The sequence below is a fragment of the Eulemur rufifrons genome, chromosome 3, assembly GCF_041146395.1.
Source record: "Eulemur rufifrons isolate Redbay chromosome 3, OSU_ERuf_1, whole genome shotgun sequence".
NCBI classification, from domain to species: Eukaryota; Metazoa; Chordata; class Mammalia; order Primates; family Lemuridae; genus Eulemur; species Eulemur rufifrons.
This window is the reverse complement of record NC_090985.1, coordinates 60,643,916-60,671,360: the sequence shown is the minus strand read 5'-3', so window position 1 is coordinate 60,671,360 and position 27,445 is coordinate 60,643,916. Positions and strand designations below refer to the sequence as shown.

The following is a 27,445-nucleotide window of genomic DNA, read 5'->3' as shown; positions in this document are numbered from 1 at the left end:
TCTAAGTCATTGCATGTATCAATAGTTTGTTTCTTTTTATTGCTGAGTAGTGTTCCATTGTAGGTATGTACTATAGTTTGTTAGACCTCTCACTTGTGGAAGGACATTTGTGATGAGTCCAATGTTGGACTATTACAAATAAATCTGCCCCAAACACTTGGGTACTTGTTTTTATGTGAACTTTTTCATTTCTTTGGGATAAATGCCTAGTTGTGCAATTGCTGGGTCATACAGTAGTTGTATGTTTAATTTTTATAAAGAAACTGCCAACCAGTTTTCAAGAGTGGCTGTATCATTTTATATTCCCATCAGCATTGAATGAGTCATCGAATTTCTTTACATTCCCCCAACATTTGTTGTTGTCACTGTGTTTTATTTTAGCCATTCTGATAGATGTGTAATTTTCATTAGCTAGCAACAATCTCGTAGTTTTAATTAGCATTTCCTTATTGGCTAATGATGTTGAACATCTTTTCCTGTGCTTATTTGCCATCTGTTATTTCTTCAGTAAAATGTCTGTTCATGTCTTTGCCCATTTTTTTAACTGGATTTTTTCCTAAAAATTTTATTTTTTATTTTATACCTAACTCTGTCATCCATTTTGAGTTCATTTTTTAATATAAGGGGTGAGGTTTAGGGTAGAGGTTTATTTATTTGCCCTAGGATTTCTAATTGCTGTAGCACTATTTGTTGAAAAGGCTATCCGTCCTCTATTGAATTGGTTTTGTACCTTTGTCAAAAATCAATTCAGCATATTTGTGTGGGTCTGTTTCTGGGTCCTGTAGTCTGTGTTCCATTAGTAGACCTATGATCTTTTGCTCTGTCAATACCATACTGACTTGATTACTATAGCTCTATGATAAACCTTTATACTGGATGGGGAAATTATTCCTTTTGATTGTGGGGGAGTATTTGCAGAGGTTAGAAAAAACCTTTTTATAAGTTTCATTAGCTTGTATCTCTAATGGGTCATTGGCTTGGCTGTTTTAATATAGACCTATTGGCATACTTTGTTTTTCTCTTGCAAAAGTCCAAGATGGTCAGCATTCCTGGGCAACTCTGTTTTGTGAGGTTGTCTTAAACCCAGATTACTATAATTTTGTTGTTGTGCCATCCCCCTGAGATACAATTTATCTATATGGTCAGTGTTAGCTCACCATTACAGGGTGTAAATTTAATAAGGAAAAAGGGGGAAACAAGAATAATGGTAGGTATTGTAATCTCATTTTTAAAGACTTGGCTCTGTCATCCCGTTGGCTCAACTGGTGACATGTTCCCTTACCTAACTATAATAGAATCTCTAGGAGTCTGTATATATGACTTAAATTCAGAGTTTTATTGCTAAATGAAAGAAGGAGACAAATCTCTGTCACAGTGAAAGTACGTCATTTGTGTATATATATTGGCTTATTTAAAGATTGGAAGCAATGTATCATTTCAAAAATGTGATGTATATAAAGAAACTGCTGGCTGACTTTAGGTTTAATATACATGCAGTCCTCACTTTGCGTGGTGATATGAGGCTACAAAAATGACCTTGCAAGGTGATCCAAATCAGGGGAAGAAGTAGAATTGTTCTAACTAGAAATTAGAAATTTTGGTCAAAGCATTAAATACTCTCACTGTTGGTTATAAATATTTAGAGAAATGAAAAAAAAATAGTAAAAGGAATAGTAAAATTATGACAGAATTTTATTTCTTTGAAAACACTTAAGAGTTGTTTGAACAATTTTTGTCTCATTTTTGTATAACTTACAATATGGAGTGTCTTTCCTATGCCTTAGCAAATTGTCATATTCCTTTCCAAGTTTTGATAAGATTCTACTATTTTATCCTATATACTTCAATGTCATGAAAACCTCTTGAGAGTTGCTTTAATAGGAAGTATTTTGCTTGCATCATTTCTTCTGGGAGCTCTTCATTCTTTTCATCACAACCACTTTTCTCATCTGGTTGGTCAATGCCTTTATCACGTTCCTCTTTAGCTGCATATCTAGAGTCTTTTGAAAGATACAGTGTCGCTAGTACCATAGTTAGCTATTTCTTCAATCACTGCACTTTTGTTTGATTAGGTGCAGTGTCAGTAGTACCACAGTCATCTATTTCTTCTATCATTCTGCTTATGTTTGATTGGAATTTCATTTCCAGGCTGGGCATGGTAGCTCATGCCTGTAATTACAGCTTTTGAGAGGCTGAGGCAAGAGGATCATTTGAGGCCAGGAGTTTGAGACCAGCCTGAAACCTGTCTCTACAAAAAAAAAAAAATACATATTTTATACACGTACATATACACACACACACACACACACACACACACACATATATAAAAGCCAGACTCAGTGGCATGAGCCTATAATCCCAGCTACTGGGGAGGCTGAGGCGGGAGGATCACTTGAGTCCAGGAGTTCAAGGTTTCAGTGAACTATGATTGTGCCACTGTATTCCAGCCAGGGTAACAGAGCGAGATCCCCCATCTCAAAAGAAAAAGAAGAATTTCACTTGACTTCCAGTGTTATCACTTTTTGTTTCTTTGCTGTAATTTTCTCTTTGATCAATCATCACTTATCTGTTTAGATTATTCATTTTTGTAAAGTGTCATGTGGGATTATCAGTGGTAAATAAGGAGGCAACACTATGTGTTTTTCTGTCTATGCATGAGCCTAAATAACAGCAATAACCGGTCTCCGAACCTGACAGAATTTGAAAGAAGTGATGTGATTGGTCATTGATCATCATGTGCATCTTTTATTTAGATAATTATTTGTGGACTGAGAACTAGCTGTTTGTAATTTATACAATTACTAACAGTTAATATACCGTGGTAACTGATATTTGAACTATGTTGTTTGGGAACTGGCGTTTTGTTTTTTTTCTTCGCTTTTTCTTTCCTTCTTCTTTTTTTTTTTTTAATTTCAAAGTATTATGGGGGTACAAATGTTATTGGTTAAATGGATTGCTTTTGTAATGCTTGAGTCAAGGTTAAAAGTGTGCCCATCACCCAGGTAGTGTTCATTTTACCCATCCTGGAGAATGATAATGCCTTTTGCAACAATTCGGATGGAACTGGAGACCATTCTCCTAAGTGAAGTATGTCAAGAATGAGAACTGGTATTTTTAAATGAAGCTGTGGTAACTAAAATTCTTGCATATCAGCACCGTGCAAAGTGATGGCTGGCTGAACATACATATGCAATTGTCCCTCCGTACCTATGGGGAATTGCTTCTGCAAATCATCTCTCGATTACTTATAATACCTAAACAGTGTAAATAGTTGTTACATTGTATTGTTTAGGGAATAATGACAAGTTCAGTACAGATAGAACTATCCATTTTTGGCAGGGGGGGTTTATTTTTGATCCACAGTTGGTTGAATCTATGGATGTGGAACCCAGGGAGGGATACAGAGTACCATATATATATACATATACATATGTGTGTGTCTATATATATATAAATAAAAGTGTGCATGTGTATTAAATCTTAAGGTGTTAGCAGTTCTGCTTTTTTTTTGTTTTTGCTTTTTATTGTGATGTATATGTACATACAGGAAAGTATACAAAACCTAAGGGCATAGTTCTGTGAATTTTGCAAACTTAACCACATCTATGCAACTATTCAAGAAATGGAAACTTACCAGCACTTCAGAAATCCCCATTATGCCTTCTTCTGATTACTTTTCTGACCTTAAGGGTAACCACTAACCTTACTTCTAATGTCATAGATTTAGTTTTTCTTATTTTTGATTCATGTAAGTGGACTCACACAATATGTGCTCTTTTGTCTCTGGCCTTAGCTCACATTATGTTTATGAGATTTATTCTCATTGATGTATATATTCTCATTTTGTGAATATAACATAACTTATTTATTCATTTACTGTTTATGAGTGTTTGGTTAGTTTTTAGCTTTTTGCTATTTTGTAGTACGTGTCTTTGGTGAATATATGTATGTATTTCTGTTGGCCAAGAGTGGAATCACGAGGTCAAAGGATTGTATATGTTCACCTTTAGTAGATAATTCTAAACTGTATTCCTGACTGATTGAACCATTTTACACTCCTATGAGTGCTGTAGCAGAGTTTCAGTTGCTTATGATTAAATTATGGCCTGCTGCCAGTTTTAGTACAGCTCTTGAGCAGAGAATGGTTTTTATATTTTAAATGGTTGGAAAAAAATAAAAATAAGAATTGTATTTTGTGACACATGAAAATTATCTGAAATTTCATTTTGAGTTTCTATGAGTAAAGTTTTATTGGAACATAGACATGCTCATTTGATTATGTATTGTCCGTGGTTGTTTTTGTGCTACAATGGCCCTGAAAGCCTAAAATAGTTCCTATATGGCTTTTTATAGAAAAAGGTTGTTGACCTTTGTTTTCTATGCTTGTTCCATACTTAGCATTCTCAGTCTTTTTCATTTTAGCCATTTCAGTGGGTATGTAGTACCTTCACATTGTGACTTTATTTGCAGTTACCTAATGCCTAATGATGTTGACCAGCTTTTGATATAATTTTTGGCAATTGGCTATATCATCTTTTGCTTATTCAAGTCTTTTTTGCCCATTTATCTATTGAATATTTGTCTATATTTTAATGATTTTTAGGAGATTTTTAATGTTTTTAAAAAATATGCTGTGGATATAATATTTTGGAGATATCTCTCTCTCTCTCATGTGTGCTCACTCTTTCTCTCTCTCTATCTCTCTAAGAAATATTTTCTCCCTGTCTGTGTCTTGCCTTTATATATCTTAGTGGTATTTGGATGACTAGATACTTTTTTATTCTTTTAAAGAAAGAAATTGGGAATTTATTAAAGATATTTTAAAATAAAAAACTGGTAAATTTTTGTATAGGAAAGACATTTACATTCTAGAGCAGTGTAATTTATATCTGTTAGTGGTAACTTAATTATTTTATAACTACTTCATTGTTGAAAAGAAAAACAGAATTTGACCTTAACATTTGGGGAACTAATTAATTCATTTTTCAGTTGTTTAAGAACATTAACTGTTTAAAAATATTCCTCATTAAGTTCTCTCATTTTCATTTTAGATATTAAGCATGATAGTGAAACAATACTGAATCCTGAAGAAGTAGCTTCTCTGGAGGAGTATATTCCTACTCGACATACAAGTGTTACTCTCCTCAAATGTACCTGCACAATTTTCATGGCTGAATTCAACTTGCTGGACCATTTGCTGCCTGTCATTATGGGAGAAAAGGTATATTTTGTGATTCACTACTTTTTTCATTTTATGCATGTATTTTTTTTATCATTTAATAAAAGAATATTTGCTCATATAGTTATCCACAATGAAGTAAAATTGTTAATTGTTAAAAAGTAATTTATATATTTTAATAAAATAAACTTAAGCTAAGGATATATTAATATAAAGAAATGTTGAAGAGCATGAGTCTAGGTGTTAGATGTTAGGCAGTTGCTTTATATCTGTCAGATTTGTTTTCTTTTTCTCAAAAACAAAGAAAATTATATTTTTTCAAGCATGCTGTGACATATTTAGCCAACAAAGAAGCAATAATACTAGGTAGATTCAGACAGTTTATTACTCACATAGATGGCAAAAGCAAAATCAATAATGGTGTCAGCCCCTACTGTCCCTTGTTCTATAGGACGACACTGCAACTAACAGGCCAAATACCTTCTAACATGCGTGGTAGGGTACTCTATTGGCAAGGATTCAATTTCACACTGCAGCTAAGCAGTTGTACAGCCTGTTACTGATAATATCTCACTTGTATGAGGGATGCTGATGAGAAACTGTTTCATGGCCGCCTCCCTCAAGATGGGAAGGTAAATGACAAATGGTCTTTCAGTAGCTCCTCATGAGACCACCTATCTTTCCCTGTTCTTTAGAGCATTATAAGATATTCTACCAAGGCTTAGGTCTACTGTGGTTGAACTTTGCCTTCATGGCATAGATTTGTGTAACATTATGAGGGTGCTGGCATAGACTAGTTCCCGTATAGTACCTAGCTCCTAGGATTATTTTGAAGGTTCACATCAAAATTGAACAAAAGGTACAGAGATTTCCCATATGCTCTCTCCCCTCCACACATGCATACCTTCCTCCATTATCATCATACCTCGGTAAAGTGGTATATTTGTTATAATTGATGAACCTACATTGACATATTATTACCATTCAAAGTCCATAGTTTACATTAGGGTTCACTCTTGGTGTTTTATGTTCTGTGGGTTTTTGACAAATGTATGATGACATGTATCTGTTGTGACTGTATTACACAGAGTAGTTTCAGTGCCCTAAAAATCCTCTGTGCTCTGCCTATTCATACCTCCCTCCCCCAACCCCTGGCAACCACTAACCACGAATCTTTTTACTGTCTCCATAGTTTTGCCTTTTCTAGAATGTCACGTAGTTGGAATCATACAATATGTAGCCTTTTGACATTGGCTTCTTTCACTTAGTAATATGCATTTAAGGTTCCTCCATGTCTTTGATAGTTACTCTGTGGCTTGATAGTTCATTTCTTGTTAGCAGTGACTAATGTTACATTGGAATGTACCACAGTTTATTTATCCATTCACCTACTGAAGGACATCATGGTTGCTTCCATGTTTTGATAGTTAGGAACAAAGCAGCTATGAACATCCATGTGCAGGTTTTTGTGTGAGCATGTTTTCAACTCCTTTGGGTAAATATGGAGTGCGATTGCTGGGTTGTATGCTATCAGTATATTTAGTTTTCTAAGAAACTACCAAACTGTCTTCTGAATTGGCTGTATGTTGGTTTTTTGCCATTCTAATAGATGTGTAGTGGTATCTTGTTTTAATTTTCATTTCCCTGATGACATATGAGGTGAAACATTTTTTTCATATGCTTATTTGCCATCGGTACACCTTTTTTGGTGAGGTGTGTCTTCAGATCTGTTGCCCATTTTTAATAGGGTTGTTTGTTTTCTTAATGTTGAGTTTTAAGTGTTTCTTATAGATTTTGGGTAGTAGTCCTTTATCAGATAGGTCTTTTGCAAATATTTCCCCCCAGTCTGTGGCTTGTCTTCTCATTCTCTCGATAGTGTAGTTTGCAGAGCAGAATTTTGAAATTTTAATGAAGTACAGCATATCAGTTCTTTCTTTTATGGATTGTGCCTTTGATATTGTATCTAAAAGTCATCACCTTGTATCTTTTAAGAAATTGGTTTATTTCATGTAAGTTATCAAATTTGTGGGCATTGAATTGTTTATAGTATTTCTTTTTTTTAAAATTGAGGCAAGAAAAGAAACAGTATTTGTCTGTTATCCTGTTAGTATCCATGGAATTTGTAGTGATATTCCTCTTTCATTTCTGATATTGATAATTTGTGTGTTCTTTCATTTTTTCTTAGGTAGCCTAGCTAGAGGCTTAGTTATTTTTGTTGATTTTTTTCAAAGAAATAGCTTTTGGTTTTGTTGATTTTTCTCTGTTGATTTCCTGTTTTCAATCTCATTGATTTGTTTCAATTTTTGTTTAATGCTTAATTTTTGTAATAATTTTAATCATTTCTTATGCTTATTTTGGGTTTAATTTGCTCTTTTTCTAGTTTCCTAAGGTTAGATGATTGATTTTAGATTTTCCTCTTTTCTTATGTTAATATATGTATTCAATGCTATAAACTTCCCTCTACTGCTTTCACTGCATCCCACACATTTTGATAAGCTGTATTTTCATTTTTCACTTAATTCAAAGTATTTTTAATTTCTCTTGAGATTTTTTTCTTTGACCCAGGTGCTATTGAAAAGTTGCGTAATCTCCAAGTGCTTTGAGATTTTTTTCAGTTAGAGTTCTATTATTGATTTCTGGTTTAATTCCATTGTAATCTGAGAGCAAACATTAGATGATTTCTAATCTGTTAAACTTGTTTTGATGAGTTTTATGGCCTAGAATGTGGTCTATCTTGGTGAATGTTCCATGCAAGCTTTAAAAGAGTTTTGCTCTTGCTAGATGAAACCATCCATTGATGTCCATTGTATCCAGGTGACAGATAGTGTTAAGTTCAATTATGTCCTTATCAATTTTCTGTGTGTTGGATCTGTTTATTTATGATAGAAGGATGTTGAAGTCTCCAACTAAAATAGTGGATTCATGTATTTTGTCCTTTAAGTTCTATCAGTTTTTGCTTCATGTATTTTGACACTGTCTTTAGGCATGTATGTCTTTAGGCATATGCATATTAAAGATTGTTACGTCATCTTGCATATTTGACTTCTTTATCCTTACTTAATCCTCTTTATGCTGAATAACTTTCCTAAGTCTGATATCTCTTTTGTCTGAAATTAACGTAGCCACTCCCACTTTCTTTTGATTAGTGTTAGTATGATATATATTTCTCTATTTAATCTATATGTGTCTTTATATTTAAAGTGGGTTTCTTGTAGGCAACATATTTTTGGGTCTTTTTCTTGATCTACTCTCTCTCTTTTAATTGGTTCATTAAGATTATTGATGTGAGGTGGGTGGTTATTGATATAATTGGATTTATATCAACCATATATATTATTAGTTTCTGTTTGTTGCCCGTGTTCTTTGTTCCTGTTTTTGTCTTCCACTCTTTTTTTTTGCCTTTTTGTGGTTTTAATTGAGCATATGTGATTCTATTTTTTATTTTCTTTCCTTGGCTAGCATATCTACTATACCTCTCTCTTTTTTTTTTTTTTTTTTTTTTTTTTTTACTCTTTTTAGTATTTGCCCTACGGTTTGCATTATATGTTACAACTAATTCAAATCCACTTTCAAATAACCCCATATCACTTTACAGGTAGTAGGAGTTCTTTATAAAAAACAAACAAATCTAATTTGGCCTTCCTATTCTTTGGATCATTGCTGTGACTCATTTTTCTTGAATAAACCTATATATTAACAATATGTATACATACATGATACATAATTGAATGCATTGTTGCTATTATTTTCAATAAACTTATGTGTTGGATCAATTAAGAATAAGAAAAAGGTTTTTATTTTACCTTTACTAATTCCTTCCCTATGTTCTTTGTTTCTTTATGTAGATGCGAGATATTCTGACTTTTATCATTTTCCTTCTCTCTAAAGAATTTCTTTTACCATTTCTTGTAACACATGTCTGCTGGCAACAAATTTCCTCAATTTTTGTTTGAGCAAGTCTTTTTTTTCTCCTTTACTTTTGAAATGTAATTTCATGGATACAGAATTCTAGGTTGGTGGATTTTTTTCTTCTCAACAATTAAAGTACTTCATTTTACTCTCTTCTTGCTTGCATGTTTTTTGAGTAGAGGTCAAATATAATTCAGTTATTGTTTCTTTAGGTAAGATGTATTTTTCCTCTGGCTTTTTTTCAGGAATTTATCTTTGATTTTCTGTAGTTTGAAAAATGATTCGCCTGTGTAGGTTTTTTTGTTTGTTTTTTGTTTTTTTCTTTTTACATTTATCCTTCTTGGTGTTCTTTGTGCTTCCTGGATCTGTGGTTTGGTCTCTGACATTAATTTGGGGAAACTCTTAGTTATTATTGCTTCAGGTGTTTCTTATGTTCCTTTCTCTTTTTCTTCTCCTGCTGGAATTCTGTCATGTGTATGTTAATGTCTTTTGTAGTTGTCCCAGAGTTCTTGAATATTTTGTTTTTTTGGTTTGCTTTTCAATATTGGCAGTTTTTATTTAGATACCCTCTAGGTCAGAGACTCTTTCTTCAGGCATATTTAGTCTTCCAGTATGCCCATCATAGAGAAAAATGCTAGTAAGGAAGCCTCATTGAGAAAGCAGCCCCCGAATCTGGATAAAATTTCCTTTATACTGTTAGCTAACTCTTTAGCTGCTCATGTACAATGCAAGACTTCAGGACACACAGCAGAAAACACAGGCTAAATGGCAAAGTAGAAATTTCACTATCTGCATGGTGCCGAGTATCAATAGTTAAAATTTAGGCCCTACCATTTTAGCACCTGGGGCTCTACTTTGAAATTTCTAAGAGCCATACCATAGGAATAAGTACAAGTCGAAATAGATTACTTCTATGAAAGCCTAATTGCAATCCTGCATAGGACCATGATGCTATGCTTGTATTCTGTTCACTTGCCAAAGAATAGTTAACTTATTTCAGAGGCAGATAATATTAGCAAGAGCCTCTATAATTTTTTATCCATGATGTCAGCTGCCTAATAGAAAATTATGAGGTATACTAGAAAACAGAACCAATTGAATTAAATATAATGAAAAAATTAATAATATAAGTAGACATAGATGTGATTAAGATATAGGAGTTATTATATGTGGACTTTAACTCTGATAAGTTCAAGGAAAATGACAAAGAGGCAGAGTATTTCAAAAGAGACCTCAATCCATAAAAAAAGAACCAAGTTATAAATTGTGAAACTGGAATTTATAGGGATATAGGTTAGATAGAAGTAAAAGGATAGAAAAAAATATACCATTTAAATGCTAATCAAAAGAAAGATAGTATGGTTATTTTAATACCAGAAAAAGTAGATTTTAAGGTAATAAGTATGATTAGAGATAAAAAGAGCCACTTCATAGTGATAAAAATGTGAACTCAAAAGAATGAACAACATAGGTAATTCTCACAGATGCTGTATCGAGTGAAAGAGTATATACTGTATGGTATCATTTATATGAAGTTCAAGAGTAAAAACTAAATTATGGTGACTGAAGTGAGAATATTGGCTACCTCTGCTGGGAATTTGATAGTGTCTCCAATGGGACATGGGACAGTCTTCTGGAGTGCTTCAGCTGGGTGGTGGTTAAAGATGTAAAAATTCGCTGAGCTCTACGTTTCAGATTTGTGTGCTTTACTCTGTCCTTCTTAATAATCCAAAATAAAATCACTTAAAAAAGCAAAGAAGTTGCTGAATAAATTGTGGTTTTAAAATTATTAATAATGGTCAAAAATCAGGATTGTATGTAAAACTTAGTCAATTGTTGGCACAGTATTTCTTGGTAATGGTACTATTGGTCTTTTGGTTTGGAGAAGTATTATGTAGCATTTAACATCTTTGGCTAATGCCTGGGTAAAGGCCAGTAGTATTGTAACAGTGAAGGACAAAACAATGAAACTGCTCTTCTCACATATTTTTACATTCCTCTGGAGAGAAAGTCATGATGTTCTTCACTGAGAACCACAGGTAAGGCAGGTTAAGGGAGTAAGGGAGTTCTTGGACAGGAAAGGGTTACTTGCCAATAAGGGTACATACTCCAGAAATCTTGAAATTACCTGTATTTATTTGGAAGCTCAGATTCTGTAACTGAAAATACCAAGCCCTTCTCAAGATTTTGAGGATTTTATGAGCCTTTAACGTGTATTGTTAGTAGATATGATATGGATCAGAAATTTTTCCTTCCTGCAAATGTTTCTTATTGTATTTTTGATACTGTGTGGTGTAGTCCATTTAGTTCTTAGCCATCTAACTATGAGTGAAGGAAAAGAAAATAAAAGATGGCTGACTCTTGGATATCCAGACCATTTTATGGAACGATTGAACTTGAGGAAATACTTTCATCATAGTGAGGCATGTAGTTGATTGAAAAAGTAAAAAGCTTCAGCTGAAAAAGCAATGATAATTTTGCAGCAAATATGCATTCTTTGAAATCTGGGACATACTTAAAAAAAGAGAGTTCTGTGGAAAGACATCACTTCTAGATTGATTTGATATCACTGCAAAATGTGCAGGTCTAAATCTTATGTAGAGGAAATTGCAACTATTCACTACTCTTAAAATATAAAGTGAAACTATTATTTTCTAGAACTCAAGTACGTTCATGAATACTACAAACTTCCAGTCTCTTCGGCCTTTGCCATCCATTCAGATACTGGTGGATAAAATTAATCTGGAACATTCTGTGCCGATGTATGCTGAACAGTTGGTGCGTGTGGTCAGCAGCCTTACTCATCCTTCTGATAATCTGCTTCATTATTGCTATGTACACTGCTACCTTAAGGTATGAAAAGGGAATTTTTTTTTTTTATTCGTATCTATTTGGCTTTGGGATAATCAAATAAGTTTCTTTTTCTTGGAGTTGTAATTTCACAGTAGTACTTCATAAGAGAAGATTTAAATAAAATACAGATTTGTTCATTCTAATTTAATAAAGGTATACTTATTTTAAAGATTTTTCTTCAGTTATTTGAGATTAGTGGCTTGATGTTTTTAAGTGAATGGTAGTTACAACTTTGAAGATATGTCATTGATGATTTTTATCAGCAGTGTGAAAAAGAGCACTTCGTTTAATATGGATGCTTTAAATGACTCATAATTTCTTTGAAGGGAACATTTATGTGAGGCACACTGTATAAAGAGGATTTAACACATTTGTTTTTTAGTCACTTTTACCTTATTGAATCCATTTTAATTTCTTTTCTTATTGCCATCCATTTTTCTGGCAACATGTTCATTTCTTGATGCAAAGGGAAAATCTCTTTTATTCTAAATACATGCATACATCATTTTATTATGCTTTACTTTATTGCCCTTCACAGATATTGTTTTTTTTTTTTTTTAATTGTTGTTTTAAAAAATTGAAGGTTTGTGGCAACCGTGTGTCCAGCAAAGCTATGGGTGTCATTTTTTAAATGGTGTTCACTTTGGGTCTCTATGTCACATTTTGGTAATTGTAAAATTTCAAACTTTTAAATTATTATTTTATCTGTTGTGGTGATCTGTGATCAGCGATCACTGATGAGAGTATTGTAAGTATTTTGAGGTGCCATGAACTACACCCATATAAGACATTGAACTTAATAAATATGTATGTTCTGACTATTCCACCAACTGGCTGCTGCCCTGTCTCTCTTCCTTTCCCTTGGACCACCTTATTCCTTGAGGCTCAACAATATTGAAATTAGGCCAATTAATAACCCTACAATGGTCTCTAAGTATTCAAGTGAAAGGAAGAGTTGCACATCTCTTGCTTTAAATAAAAAACTAGAAATAATTAAGTTTACTGAGAAAGGCATGTCAAAAGCCGAGATAGGCCAAAAAGCAAGACCTCTTGTGCCAAAGAGCTGGCCAAGTTGTGAATGCAAAGGAAAAGCTCCTGAAGGAAATTAAAAGTGCTACTCTAGTAAACACAGGAATAAGAAAGCAAAACAGCCTTATTGCTAGTATAAAGAAAGTTTTATTGCTATAGATAGAAGGTCAAATCAGCCACAACATTCCATTAAATCCAGAGCTAGGCCCTAACTCTCTTCAATTCTATAAAGGCTGACAGGTGAGAAAGCTGCAGAAGAAAAGATTGAGGCTAGCAGAAGTTGGTTCATGAGGTTTAAGGAAGAAGGTGTCTCTGTATCATAAAAATACAAGGTAAAGCAGCAAGTGCTGATGGAAAAGCTGCAGCATTATTTAGATCCCACCAATATCATTGATTAAGAAGGCTACACTAAACACCAGGTTTTCAATGTAGAACAAAGAGCATTCTATTAGAAAAGGATGCCACTGAGGATTTTCATAGGTAAGAAGGAAAAGTCTGTGCTTAGCCTCAAAGGCTGACTCTCTTGTTAGGAGCTAGTGCAGCTGGTGACTTTTAAGTTGAAGTCAGTGCTCATTTACCATTCTGAAAAATCCTAAGGACCTTAAGAGTTATGCTAAATCTACTTTGCCTTTGCCCTAGAAATAGGAACAACAAAGTCTGATGACAGCACGTCTATTTACAGCATGATTTACTGAATATTTTAAGCCCACTGTGAGCCCACTGTGGAGCCCTACTGGTCAGAGAAGACGATTCCTTTCAAAATATTAGTGCTCATTGAAAATGCACCTTGGCACTCAAGAGCTCTGATGGAGATGTACAAGATGAATATTATTTCCATGCCTGCTAACACAACATTCATTCTGCAGCCCATGGATCAAGGAATAACTTTGACTTTCAAGTCTATTATTCTAAATAAATACATTTTGTAAGGCTATAGCTATCATAGTGATTTCTCTGATGGATCTGGGCAAAGCAAATTGAAAACCTTCTGGAAAGGATTCACCATTCTAGAGGCCATTTAAAAATGTGTGCTTCATGGGAGGAGGTAAAAATATCCACATTAACGGCAATTTCGAAGGAGGTGATTCCAACGCTTATGGATGACTTTGAGGGGATCAAGACTTCAGCGGAGGAAGCAACTGTAGATATAAAGGAAATAGCATAGAACTAAAATTAGAAGTAGAGCCTGAGGATGTGACTTGAATGGATGAGGTGTTGCTTCTTATGGATGATCAAAGAAGGTGTAATTGGCCTCTGAGTGGAGGTTTATCCAAGTTCTTGGTGATGGTCAGGAAAAGAATTTCAGGATGCACCATGTAAGTCACAGCTTTTATTGAAAGCAAAAATACACTCTCAGGAAAGAAAGTGGGAAGACTTGAAAGAGCAGCTACACTGGGATGAAGTGGTTTTAGATCTTTTGTAGTTTTACTAAATGATGGGAGGATTATTCAAAGGCAAGGTGTTGGCTTTTACTAAGAATTTGGGTACTACTTAGAATTGGGTTCCCTCCCATTTTTGTACTTTATGTAGTTGTTTGGGAATGGTCATGATGATTTCAAGGGTGGAGAAATTTTAAAAGTTCAATGTAAATGATATTGTAATTAGCCAAAATTCATTTAACGTGGCAAAGATAGCTGACAAGCCATTGAAGCTAGTTCTTGCCTGCAGTTATCAGCCCCTCTAGTTAGCTTCTGCTTAAGTGTTGTTTTTTTTTTTTTCAGTGGTGGCACCCAATCTTCAGGCACGTGCAGCCATTCTCAGCCCTTTCTCCTACTCTAACAAAAGCGGTTTCTTGAGATGTAGTCTACTTATGGTGAAGATGCAATGAACACTGTTGATAGGGCAACAAAGGATTTAGAATATTCCATACACTTAGTTGATAAAGCAGCAGTAGGGTTTGAGAGGATTGACTCCAATTTTGATAGAAGTTCTACTAGGTAAAATGCTATCAAATAGCATTTCATGCTATAGAGAAATCTTTTGTGAAAAGAAGAGACAATTTATGTGGCAAACTTTGTTGTTGTCTTATTTTAAGAGATTGCCACAGCTACGCCAGCCTTCGGCATCCAGCATCCTGATCATTCATCAGCCTTCAACGTCAACAAGAGAAGACCCTCCACCAGCAAAAAGATTATGAATAGTTGAAGGTTCAGATGATCGTTAGCATGTTTCAGCAATAAAGTACTTTTTTTTTTTTTTTTTTTTGAGACAGAGTCTCGCTCTGTTGCCCAGGGCTAGAGTGCCGTGGCGTCAGCCTAGCTCACAGCAACCTCAAACTCTTGGGCTCAAGTGATCCTCCTGCGTCAGCCTCCCGAGTAGCTGGGACTACAGGCTTGCGCCACCATGCCCGGCTAATTTTTTCTATATATTTTTAGTTGTCCGGTTAATTTCTTTCTATTTTTAGTAGAGAGGGGGTCTTGCTCTTGCTCAGGCTGATCTCGAACTCCCTGACCTCGAGCCATCCTCCTGCCTCGGCTTCCCAAAGTGCTGGGATTATAGGCGTGAGCCACCGCGCCAGGCCAGCAATAAAGTACTTTTAAATTAAGGTATATATATTTTTTAAAGACATAATGTTATTGTATAATTAACAGACTACAGGATAGTTTCAACATAACTTTTATATGCATTGGGAAACCAAAAATTATGTGCAACTCACTTTATTGTGATACTTGTTTTATTGCAGTGGTCTTGAACTGAACCTGCATTATCTCCCGTGCATGCTTGTATGGTTATGCAATGAGAATTACTGGAAGCTTTGTTCAGCTCTTCCATTTATTTTTGCATCCTAGTACAGGAATATGCAAACAATAAATGCAAATGTTGAGTAATAAATGTTTTTGCTAAGCAAATACAGATGGGGGTTTAAGTAGAGACAGAACATACCCAATCAAGTTCTGTTTTGTGAACAGAAGAAAGCCATAAAAAGTTGAAATCAAGAATTTCATGTAATGTATTAACACATTAACTGCCATGTGAGTTGTTTTTTAACTCTTGCTAGTTTTGAGCCCGGGACCTCATAAAGCAAAACCTGGGCAAAACTCTGCAGTTGGTGCGTGAAAATCTTACTTGTTGATACTCTTATTGTTACAATTAGTATTTGCAATTTAGTTAAGAAATGTGGATTAAACAAATAGAAGTCAATAAATTTTGTTTTTCTATTTATATTTACCTTTAAATTACACTTAAGCCTGACAAGTCAAGAGAAACACTTTATCCTTATAAATATTTTTCAAGTTTCACATTACCTTTTACATTACTCATTTTCAAATTTTTATTTTACTTTTTTATTAAAAAACACAAAACAATAAAAACCCAAATTTTTCATTAAATTAGAAAGGATCATTTTGTTTTTGAAGTTTTTGTTCTATTTTTTAAATAAAACACTGTGGCCCCAAGGAAAGTTTTTTTTTTTTTTTTTTTTTTTTTTTAGCGTGGCAGTCAGTGTGTTAAAACAGGGGTTCCCAGCCATTTTGGCACCAGGGACTGGTTTTATGGAAGGCAATTTTTCCACCCATCCAGGAGTGGAGGCATGGGAGGCAGAGCTCAGGCGCTGATGCAAGCGATGGGGAGAGCAGTGGCTGTAAATACAGATGAAGCTTCGCCAGTTCGCCTCCTGCTGTTACTAACTTTCATGGAAGACAATTACAGGCCATGGACAGGTGCTTGGGGACCACAGTATTAAAAGATTAGAGGACTCCACAAATAGAGTCGTGACTTTATAGTTTGGTGTTTTGAAAGTCTTATGTATTTGTGAAGTAAAGAGAAAGCAATTTAAAGAGACCAGTTTTATATCACCTGCATGTATATTTAAGACATTAAAATCTGACTCTTTTCAAACCATGGAGAATAGAAGAACATGTTTCGTAGATGTTGTTGCAAAGCCCCTTTCAAGAAGATGGTTCCTTTGGTGGAAGAGAAGCAGTATTACATTCTAAAAGGATGTGGACACAGGGAAGTGTGACTCATTGGGGCTATTAGTATAATAATGTACCACAATATTATATGTCATGCAGAGAGTAGCAGAAGGTATTTTTGAATTTGGATATATAGAGAATATTTTATACTTGTGCTTTCTAATCTGATGTCACAATTAATACACAGAAGCATATGATTTTTTAAAAATATTGGTACAACATGAGTATTGGATTACAGTGTTAAGAATATTTGCCTTGTCTTTTTCATTTTAATAGCTTATTTAATGTGTATCTAAAATATTATCATTTAACATGTAATCAGTATAAAACATTGATATTTTACATTCTCTTTTTACACCAAGTCTTCCAAGTCTATTACGTATTTTCTTACAGCACATTTCAGTTCTGACTAGTCACATTTCAAATGATAGTGTATTAGACAGTGTACATCTAGACTTTCAGCAGGATACTGTGTCATAACTTCAGAAACACACACACCCATACTCACATACTCATGTATGTTAAAGTAAAACCTTCAGCTAGGTGCGATGGCTGACGCCTGTAATCTCAACAGTTTAGGAGTCCAAGGCAAGAGGATTGCTTGAGGCCAGGAGTTCAAAGCCACCTTGGGAAACACAGACCCCATATCTACAAAAAATAAATAAATAAATAAATTAGCCAGGCATGGCTGTGCATGCCTGTAGTCCCAGCTATTTGGGAGGCTGAGGTGGGGGAGGATTGCCTGAGCTCAAGAGTTTGAGGCTGAAGTTAGCTGTGATCATGCCACTGTACTCCACCTTGGGCAATAGAGTGGGACCTTGTCTCTAAAAACAAAAACAAAACAAAAAGTTAAACTTTATTAATCAAATGAATGAAGAAATGAATACTCTGACTAATTAAATCTTTAAAATTCACCAGAGTTGGTTTTGTTCCTAATACATATCAGTCATCTTCCTTTTTCTGCTTAGGTGTCATTTAGCAAAAATTATCCTTAAAACTTAATTTTTGGGGTATTTTCTTCCATTTGTTTTGTTCACTGTCTTATTCCTAAGCACTCCTTCCAATAGGTCTAAAAGAGAAGGTCTGCAAATGCCTTCCCCTAATTTGCCTAGATCCAATTTGATCTCAAAATCCCAGAAATTATTTTGTTCCTTATTGTAGAACTTTCAGTATTAAGACTGTCATTGTTTTGGGTCAGAATACTTAATTCCTACTTCAGATAACCTTCCAAAAAGATCCTGTGTTGCTTTTCCTCATTCTTTTGCTTTTAGGAAAATATTGTCCTTCAATTATTAAATATTCTTCTATTCTTCACAGTGATTTATGATTAAATTTGTATTTGAACATGAGAATGTAGGTCATACTCAAAGCTAATCACACTAATATGTAGAAATCATAGCTACTGAGGAAAATTCTTAATTTTTTGCTATACATTTGTTTAGACATTGCCTTGTTTTTTGGAAGTAGATCTAATTTTAGACATCTCATGAATCTTTTCAAGATATTTTGCTTATGTAGGATTTAGTCATTTGGCAAATATTAAGTACTTTCCATATAGCAGACATTCAGCAATACATAAACAAGATAGATAAATAAGGTATGTCTTTGTCCTCAAGGAAAATGGTCACCAAAGCCATTTGTCATCAATATGGTCACCATCCATACTGACGTAAGAGTTACTGGAATAGTTGTTTACCATTTCTATTTGTCAGTATGCTAAAGCTCACTTAAATTTCCAGTGTAATATAAAAGTTAGTTATACTGTGTTCTGGATATAGTTATATTTTTGGGAAAAGGCTTTTGCCAAACATTTTGCCTAGTTGTCTTTTATATTTTGGTTAGTTTGACTACAGTTATAATGGATAAGCTTAATGTGCCAGGAAGTAAGGTGTTGGGCAGAGTAGGAATAATATGTGTAGGAATATAGGTATAATATGTATAGGAAAACCATTCATTGGTATTAAGAATACTGAATACCTTTTAAAATAAAGCCTTGAGCCTTGTATTGAATATTTTGTTTCATTTTTTGATACTTCTTCTGTGGCTTAGTATATATTAATACTTTCAGGATTTGGTAGAGAGTTTTTGTTTATATGGGTATTATGGATTTACTCAAATTACCAATTTGCTATAGAATTTAGAGCAGTAGTTTTCAAAGTTTTGCATTTGGCATTACAGTATTACAGTAGAGGATTTAAATATTTCATGTGTTTGGCATTTTAGAACTTAAGTAATTTTTAATTAAATACTCAAATGCCTGAGTTTTTGTTTTGTGTACTTAACTCTGTATTGGCTAACAAAATGGTTTATGACTCTTACTTTATGTAATGAAATCTAACAATTGGGAGAGTTGGCATGGGTGTGTATAGAAAGTATGCAGGTGAAAATTTTTTTATTTTTAATTGACATTAAAATTTGTATATATTGTGTACAACATGATGTTTTGAAATATATGTCATGGAATGGCTCAGTCTAGCTAATTAACATATATATTACCTCAGTAACTTACCATTTTTTTGTGGAGAGAACACTTAAAATCTGTTCTCTTATTGATTCCCAAAATACAGTACATTGTTATTTACTGTAGTGATCGTGCTGTACAATAGATCTTTTGAATTTATTCTTCCTATTTAACTCAAATTTTGTATCCTTTGCCCAACATCTCCTCAACCTCCTAACCCTGAGAGATAAAACTTTCTTATGACTTACCTCTTTATTGTCTGGCAGACACATCCTTTGAATATGTATGGCATTGAGTATCTAATATATTCCAAGGAATCTGATATATGAAACATATATAGAATATAAGGTAATATGAATGTACTCTATAAATTGTAGAATAGTGTATAATGTTAAGGCCTGGTTACTCTTAAGGATCAGCTACAGTGCATGCTTCAGAGAGATAAAGAAGGTTATAGTATGATCAAAACACTTTGTATTCTTTGAATCTCCTAATTTTTGACCTCAAGAAGATACCAGGGGATTTGGAGGAAATGTTGTTTTCATACATGTCCGGTGGTTATATAAGTTGGTATATTGATTTTGGAAGGAATTTTAGCAAGATGTAATAAATTTGAAAGTGTATCTACCTTGCCACCCATTTTTTCCAGTTCTTAGTATATATACAGTACAGCAGGCATCAGCAGACTTTTGTCTAAAGGGTCAAATAGAAATGTTTTAGGCTTTGTGGGCCAAGTGGCAAAATTGAGGACATTATGTAGGTACTTAAATAATAAGAGCGAAAAAATTTCTACAAATTCTGAGTTTGCAATATTCAGAAATGTATTTATTATAGTGATTGAGTACATTTTTTTGGTAAAATGCTTTTACTAATGAGAAGAATGGAATTCTTTTTTTCGGATAACATTTCACCTCATTGAGGTTCCAACTTAGTGTTTCCATCATCACATTGATTATAAATGTTCATCTGTAAAATTATTGTTAGCTTGTAGGCTATTCCAAACTAGGAAGCTTGTGGGATTTGGCCTGTGGACAGTAGTTTTCTTTTGTCTTATGTTTTCTTCTGAAAGGTTTGTTGTTTAGGAATTAACTTAAACAAGGAGGTGAAAGACTTATATAATAAGAACTACAAAACTTCGCTGAAAGAAATTAAGACATAAATAAATGGAAACACATCTCATATTCATAGATTGATAGACTTAACATTGTCAAAATGGCTATACTATCCAAAGCAATCTACATATTCAGTGCAATCCCTATCAAAATCCCAATGATTTTTTTTGCAGAGATAGACAGACTCACCCTAAAATTCGTATGGAATCTCAAGGGACCCTGAATAGCCAAAACAATCTGGAAAAAGAAGAACAAACCTGGAAGACTCACACTTCTTGATTTCAAAACTTACTACCAATGTACAGTAATCAAAACAATGTAGTACTGGTATAAAAACAGACATAAAGACCAATGGACTAGAATAGAGAGCCCAGAAATAAGCCCTCATCTATATGGCCAAATTATTTTTGACAAGAGTTTCAAGACCATTCACTGGGAAAGGACAGTCTTTCTAACAAATGGTGCTGGGAAAACTGGATGTCCACATGCAAAAGAATGAAACTGGACCCTTACTTAACACCATATACAAAAATTAACTCAAATGGATCAGAGAGCTAAATGTAAGATGTAAAAAAAGTATTTCAGTTCTTTTTATGTCTGAATTATAATAATCTATTGCATGGATGAGCTACATTTTATTTATCCATTCATCTGTTGATGGACATTTGAATTGTTTCCACTTTTTGGCTATTTTGAATAATAAAGCTATGAATATTCTTGCCTAAGTCTTTATGTGAAGACAGGTTTTCATTTCTTTTGGGTATATACACTTAAGTGTGGAATTGCCTGGCCATATGTTAACTCTATTTTTAGGAATTGCCAAATTTTTTACGTTAAAATGATTGTACTGTTTTGTGGGTTCTTATTTCTCTACATCCTCACTAACACTTGTTATTGTCTTTTTGATTTTAGCAACCTTAATTGTTGTGAAGTGGTATCTCACTGTGGTTTTGATTTGTATTTCCATAATGACTAATGATATTGAGCATTTTTTTTCATGTGTTCATGGTCATTTGTATATCTTCTTTGGATAAATTTCTGTTCAATTCTTTTGCCCATTTTAAAATTGAGTTGTCTTTTTATTCTTAAGTTGTAAGCACTTTTTATATATTCTGAAGGATTTCTTTTCCTTTTTTTTTTTTTTTGAGACAGTCTTGCTCTGTTGCTCAGGCTAGAGTGCTGTGGTGTCAGCCTAGCTCACAGCAACCTCAAACTTCTGGGCTCACACAATCCTCATGCTTCAGCCTCTCAAATAGCTGGGACTGCAGGCGCGCACCACCACGCCTGGCTAATTTTTTCTATTTTTGGTCGAGATGGAGTGTCGCTCTTGCTCAGGCTGGTCTTGAACTCCTGATCTTAAGCGATCCTCCTATCTTGGCCTCCCAGAGTGCTAGGATTACAGGTGTGAGCCACTGCACCTGGCTGTATTTATGTCTTGAACAATGTAGATAGCAGCATGACAGTAGTTGTACTTTTAAAATTCTAGGTGGAAAAATCACTGATAATTATTTATATTTTTACTCTTTCAAATTGTTAGTGGAAAAAAATCAATAGAAAATATTTCTTAATTTTTTTCTATAGGAGAAGAACATAAGTACAGTATCAGTTTCAGCCCAGAGTTTTCTTTTGTTTCGGGGGATATATGAACAGAAACTAGATTGAGGGGATTTAAGAAGTGAGTAGGTAATGAAAAAATTGTAGCAAACTCTAGGCTTCTCGTTCAAGATATTTGCTGTTGAAAGGAGAGAAATGTAATTTTATTGATGTTTGAACTGGGGGGAGATGGTGATGAGACTGTTTGTATTTCTTTAAGCCTAAGTGGAGAATCAACCGTTCGTTTTTAGGAGAGGGGAAGGAGGACATGGAAGGAGAAAGGAAGGCCAGGTGAAATAGTGGGCTAATAGATGAGCTAAATCAATGAAACATTATACCGCTGTCCAGCAATATGTAATTTTGAAGACATCCCTAATCCTTGTTGGATTTCATTTTTCCCATATGTAAAATGAGATGATTGAGTTAAATAAGCTATAAGCATTTTTATTTCTAAAATTCAGTGGTTAGTTTTGATTCCATCCTTTTCCCCTAAAGGCTTTTTAAAAAAAATAACATGTTCATTATTGTGCAGAGCAATTCTAGTTATAATTACTTCAGTTTTTGTGTACAGATCAACTTTTGACATAAAGGTAGTGCTTTATTATCTGTCCCTTTAGTGAGAGACAAATCTTTAGGATGCTGGTTATAGTGTTACACACTATATCTGATAATGGCAGCAACATAGAAATGATTTGTTTTATATCACACTTATGTGTTTTTATTGTCATTTACAGTTAGTGTATGCTTTCTATATTTTTGTCTTTTTAAAATTGCAAATCCCAACTTATACTAATTTTTGCTGAAAACTTACAGAAATAAGTTGTTTTATAATATTTCTGAATCCATTACAGTTTTTTCTATTTGAGATGTTAATTCAGGAACATTTGTTGTAAAGTTTTAAAATATTGATGTTTTTTTTTTTTTATCATTTGCTAATTGGGTTCTTTTTAAAAGGTAGAAATACATGTTTAATATTTCACCTAATGAGATGTGTAAGTCCTCTCATTCAAGTTTACAGTTTTCTTCAGCTAAAACTTCTGTTGGTAGTTACAATTACTGCTTCATACATTTTTACTGCTTCAGGCTATTAGTTTGCAGTATTCAGCACTTTTATTCCATTTCTGAGTATGTGAACTATCCGTTGTGAAAGCAATTTCAATTCACACAGTGCTGGTTCTCCTTTTCCTAGATTAAGTATTTATAGTCTTGGTCAAGAGATGTTGACAAATTATTAGGTTATATAGGTATTGTAAATCTGTGTATCTAATTGCTATAATTTAGAAGAAAGACTTTAAAATTTATTTTGAAATAGTTGTTTTTGATTTGGTAGATGATTGGATAATATGACTCTTTAAATGTAATAATTTGGCAATATATTTCTTTGTCCAGTAGGCCCTCTTTCATTGTAATTGTTACCTACTTGAATATTTCCTTAGAAACATCTCTGTACAATGTGAAACTATAACAAAAACTTTATAATTTTATAGAATAGTATGCAGTTTACTTAAAGGCCTTTGCAATTCTACAGATAACCAGCAGGGGATCTTCTCTCCACCCAATTTCCTTCTGAGTATAGTTAATGATAGTGTCTGGGATTATAATGTTGGGGCATTTAATGGAAAATTAGAAAGTGACTTTGAAAGAGTTCTTAGTTGAACATACCTAATATGATGTGATAAAATATTACCCTTATTCATAACTCTAGACATAGTTGGAGGTTAGGCGTTGTTTTAATAATGATGTTTTCAATTGTCTTGTTATACTTGTAAATTTCAGAACCCTTTGAATTTCAGAACCCTTTCATAGGCCTTTATGAGAAAATATGAAATACTGAAATTGTGTAGTGCCCAGCACAGTTCTTTGCATACATTGTTGCTCAGAACAGGTCTTCAAAAAGAATGAATGTAAAATACCTTAATTTTTAAGTTATGATTTTAAGTAATTATTTCAGTGTTAGAAAAATGCCTTTTTCTTCTCAATTCTGTACCTCTTGCTGATTGGTTAATAGCAGGACCTGTAGGCATTAATGGGTGCATCATTTTTATTTTCCTTCATAGTAATTAGGTAGATAGGGCCTTTAAAATGCAGTTTTCTCTGAAAATGTAATTCTCAATAATGTCTTATTTCCAAAACATTATTTTGTTCACTGAAAACTGATTTTAGAAGAAAGAATTTGACATTGTCAGTTTGATGAATGTTGGCAGCATAATAGCTTTTTGAAACCATTTGGGAGTAGCTTAATACTTTCCAAGAAATTGATCATTATTTTATGTTCATTTAATAGTATTTTGGTTTGAAAATTAGTTATGAAGAAATTTTAAACATTTCAGTGTAGAACTTAACAGTTAATATTTATTAATCCTAGAGATAAGGAAGTCAATTTTATAAACTCAAGGAATGAAAAATAATAACTAAAGATAAATTGTTGGGGTTAAACTGCCTTTGCATGTTACTGGTAAACAATAACTCTTCATTTTGTATCCCTGTGTGTCAGGGTTTTCAGTGTGAGATGTTTATCTTTTATCGTATTAGAAGCAATTAGAGCAGAAATATCAGTTCTCTATAATGTTTTATGTAAAATGTGATATTATGTTGTTTCTTTCTATTAAGAGAAATACAGTGTTCAGGAATTTCGGAGATTGCTTATAAAAATATTTTAGTATGAACTGTTCATTTAAAGTGTTAAGCACATGAAGAATAGTTTATGCCATATACCAAATTTCCTGGGGTATAAAAGCTCAACCCTACAATTATTTTCACAAAAGAAAGGAAGTAACATTTTAGGGTATTTTTGGATATCCTTTTTGTGTGTGCATAATGAAAGTTAAAGGCAAAATATATTTTTAAGATTGTTCTTATAGTTAATGTCCTTTTATTCATAGAATATCAAATTTATTAAATTATTAAATTAAATTCATTAAATTAATTTTTAATTAAATTAAAAATTAACAATTTATTAGATTAATATTTACAAAGTAAACAATACAGTCAGTTGTTTATATTTATGGAAAAATATGTACATATGGCAGACAATAAGCCACTACAAGAGGATTATGTATAGACATAGAATGTGAAGCTTAAAAAATTGTTCAAAAAAGCAATGATCTTTCAGGCATGTGAAGTAAATACTGCATATTTAAATCTCTTAATTTTGACTTAATGTGAAATTGAATAAATGAAAATGTTGATCGTTTGGGAAGTGGAAGAAGACTTTGGAACATATTATATTTAGTGTGCAGCTGTTGGACAGCAAATTGGAACTGACGTATTTCATTCTGTGCTTATTAAAACTTTGTCTCTGTGAACATTTGGATCTTTTCTTTTTGTTTCAGGTATTTGGTTTCCAGGCAGGACTTACGTCTTTGGATTGTAGCAGATCTTACTGCTTACCTGTACCGATTATTCCCTCCTTCAGCACTGCTCTTTATGGTAAACTTCTGAAACTCCCTACTTGCTGGTAAGTCTTACGTGTTCAAATGTGGTTTATGTTAATTTTCATTTATTTAACATAGGAGAGAAAAGACCCAAATGTATGGCTTATGCCCATATATTAGTTTTATATAAAACCTTACAAGAATCTCTGAAGTTGTGCTATCTTTTACTGAGACACTAAAAATCTCCTTTAAATGGCTGAAATATTCTAGCTAGTTCATACTATCTTTTGTGATAGTAATAGCTATTTTGGGGATAATAATTGTTAATTCACATTGGAGGTATAATAAAACATTGCTGCCCCAGACTGTAATAGGAATTATAAGGGCAAGTTTTTATTTATTTATTTATCTATTTATCTATTTATTTATGAGAGAGGATATAAAGATTAAAAATAGTTGATAATATCAAGGCCAAGGTATTTATCTATTAAATAATAATTTCATATGTATTCCTAGCCACTGACAAAAGTATATTGATTACATAGACTATATTTGACATGTCTAGTAGCTACATTTTGCAAGAAATTGATTTTAGTCCTTATTTTAATTTAGGATCGGGTTGCTTTATTTGGAGGTCACATTTTCTTAAATTCAGAGAGATTCATAGAAAAAAAGCCTATGGTTACTAATCATACATTTTTAGTTGAAAGAAATGCTTTTACTATATTAAAGAAATAATTATATAAATGTATAAAATAGTATTTAAATATGTGAAATAATTTTTAATGAAATACTTCTATAGTTTACAATTTGAATTATTTGGAATATGCCTTTTGTATTCTTATCCTACTTAGTAAGCTTATTTTTACAGGATATATTTTCCATTACTTTGTTATTTAAAGTGATATAACTTTCAGAAAATAGATACTGATTTCTTTGTCTAAAATATTTCAGTTGCTGAAAATTTCTTCCTTCAATACCATGTACTTTTAAAATGAAATTAGTAAAGTAAATGTTCACATTTCTAAGGAAATTTGCATATTGATCCAGAAAATTAAAAAAAAAAAAGTTATACTAACATCTTGGAAACAGTTCCTCTATAAAATGAAACAATGGAGATGGGTGTAACTTTTTATTTGTATATATATGGCATGTTGCATTTGAACCAAGTTTTATATTCTAATGTGTTAAGAATAGAATTACCATGGGTTATGTCACTATGTCACAGTTGATATGTCCTATATTAATTTTAGTAGGTATTTGTGAAAACTATTATCTTTCTCAGTTATATGCTGATTAATTTATTGTTCATAAGATCAAAATAATTTTATTATAAACAGTGCTATTTACTACAGAAAATTCTTAATTTCTTTAATAAAAGCCAAAATTTTCAAAATGAATACTAGGCTTTATATGAAATGAATCAAATATTTGAATAAGTAAGGTTTATTTTAAGGATATGTAGGGCTTACTCTGAGTATTGTCAAATGTGATTTAAAATATGTCTGTAGACATCTGGAAGAAGATATTCCAATTAAACACTAAAAGCGTGAGGTCATAGAATGCTAATATGTATTTGGATGTGTTTTGCTTTTTTATAGGTAAGAGTGCTTTTGCATTATTCCAGTGATATTTTTGCTAAGTCTTACAGAAGTACATTGATTTGAAATAGCTTCTTGAAATCATGTTTCTTGATAAATAGAAAATAAATTATCTTTAATGTAATTCATATATTCTTAGCAACTCTAATTTGAAAATAATAAAGATAAAACTCTATACATTGAGATACAGCTTAGTTAAATGCAGTTTGAAGTCAATGAAGTACTAGATAAAATGCTTCACATGGTGATTGAATTAAATCAAAATCAGCTTGAAGACTGAAAGACATTTATATAGCCCATTGTAAAAAATTTTTGGTAGCTTTTGAGCTAGTAATGAAAATCTAGAGTTTATGTAAATTAGCAAAATAGTTTATACTTTTTATTTAAAATTATTTCTAAGTTGAACTACTATGACATTTC

The 27,445-nt window shown here is 32.9% G+C and overlaps 1 protein-coding gene across 1 annotated transcript in view; it reads left to right on the top strand.

Moving 5' to 3' along the window:
* Nucleotides 1–27,445, top strand: part of VPS13B (vacuolar protein sorting 13 homolog B) — a 754,271-nt gene that overhangs the window by 87,913 nt on the left and 638,913 nt on the right. Inside the window, exons 14-16 of the mRNA XM_069465462.1 lie at nucleotides 5,052–5,221; nucleotides 11,747–11,941; nucleotides 25,383–25,507. Coding sequence (XP_069321563.1) covers nucleotides 5,052–5,221; nucleotides 11,747–11,941; nucleotides 25,383–25,507 — 490 coding nt within the window. The remainder of the gene's footprint in view (nucleotides 1–5,051; nucleotides 5,222–11,746; nucleotides 11,942–25,382; nucleotides 25,508–27,445) is intronic.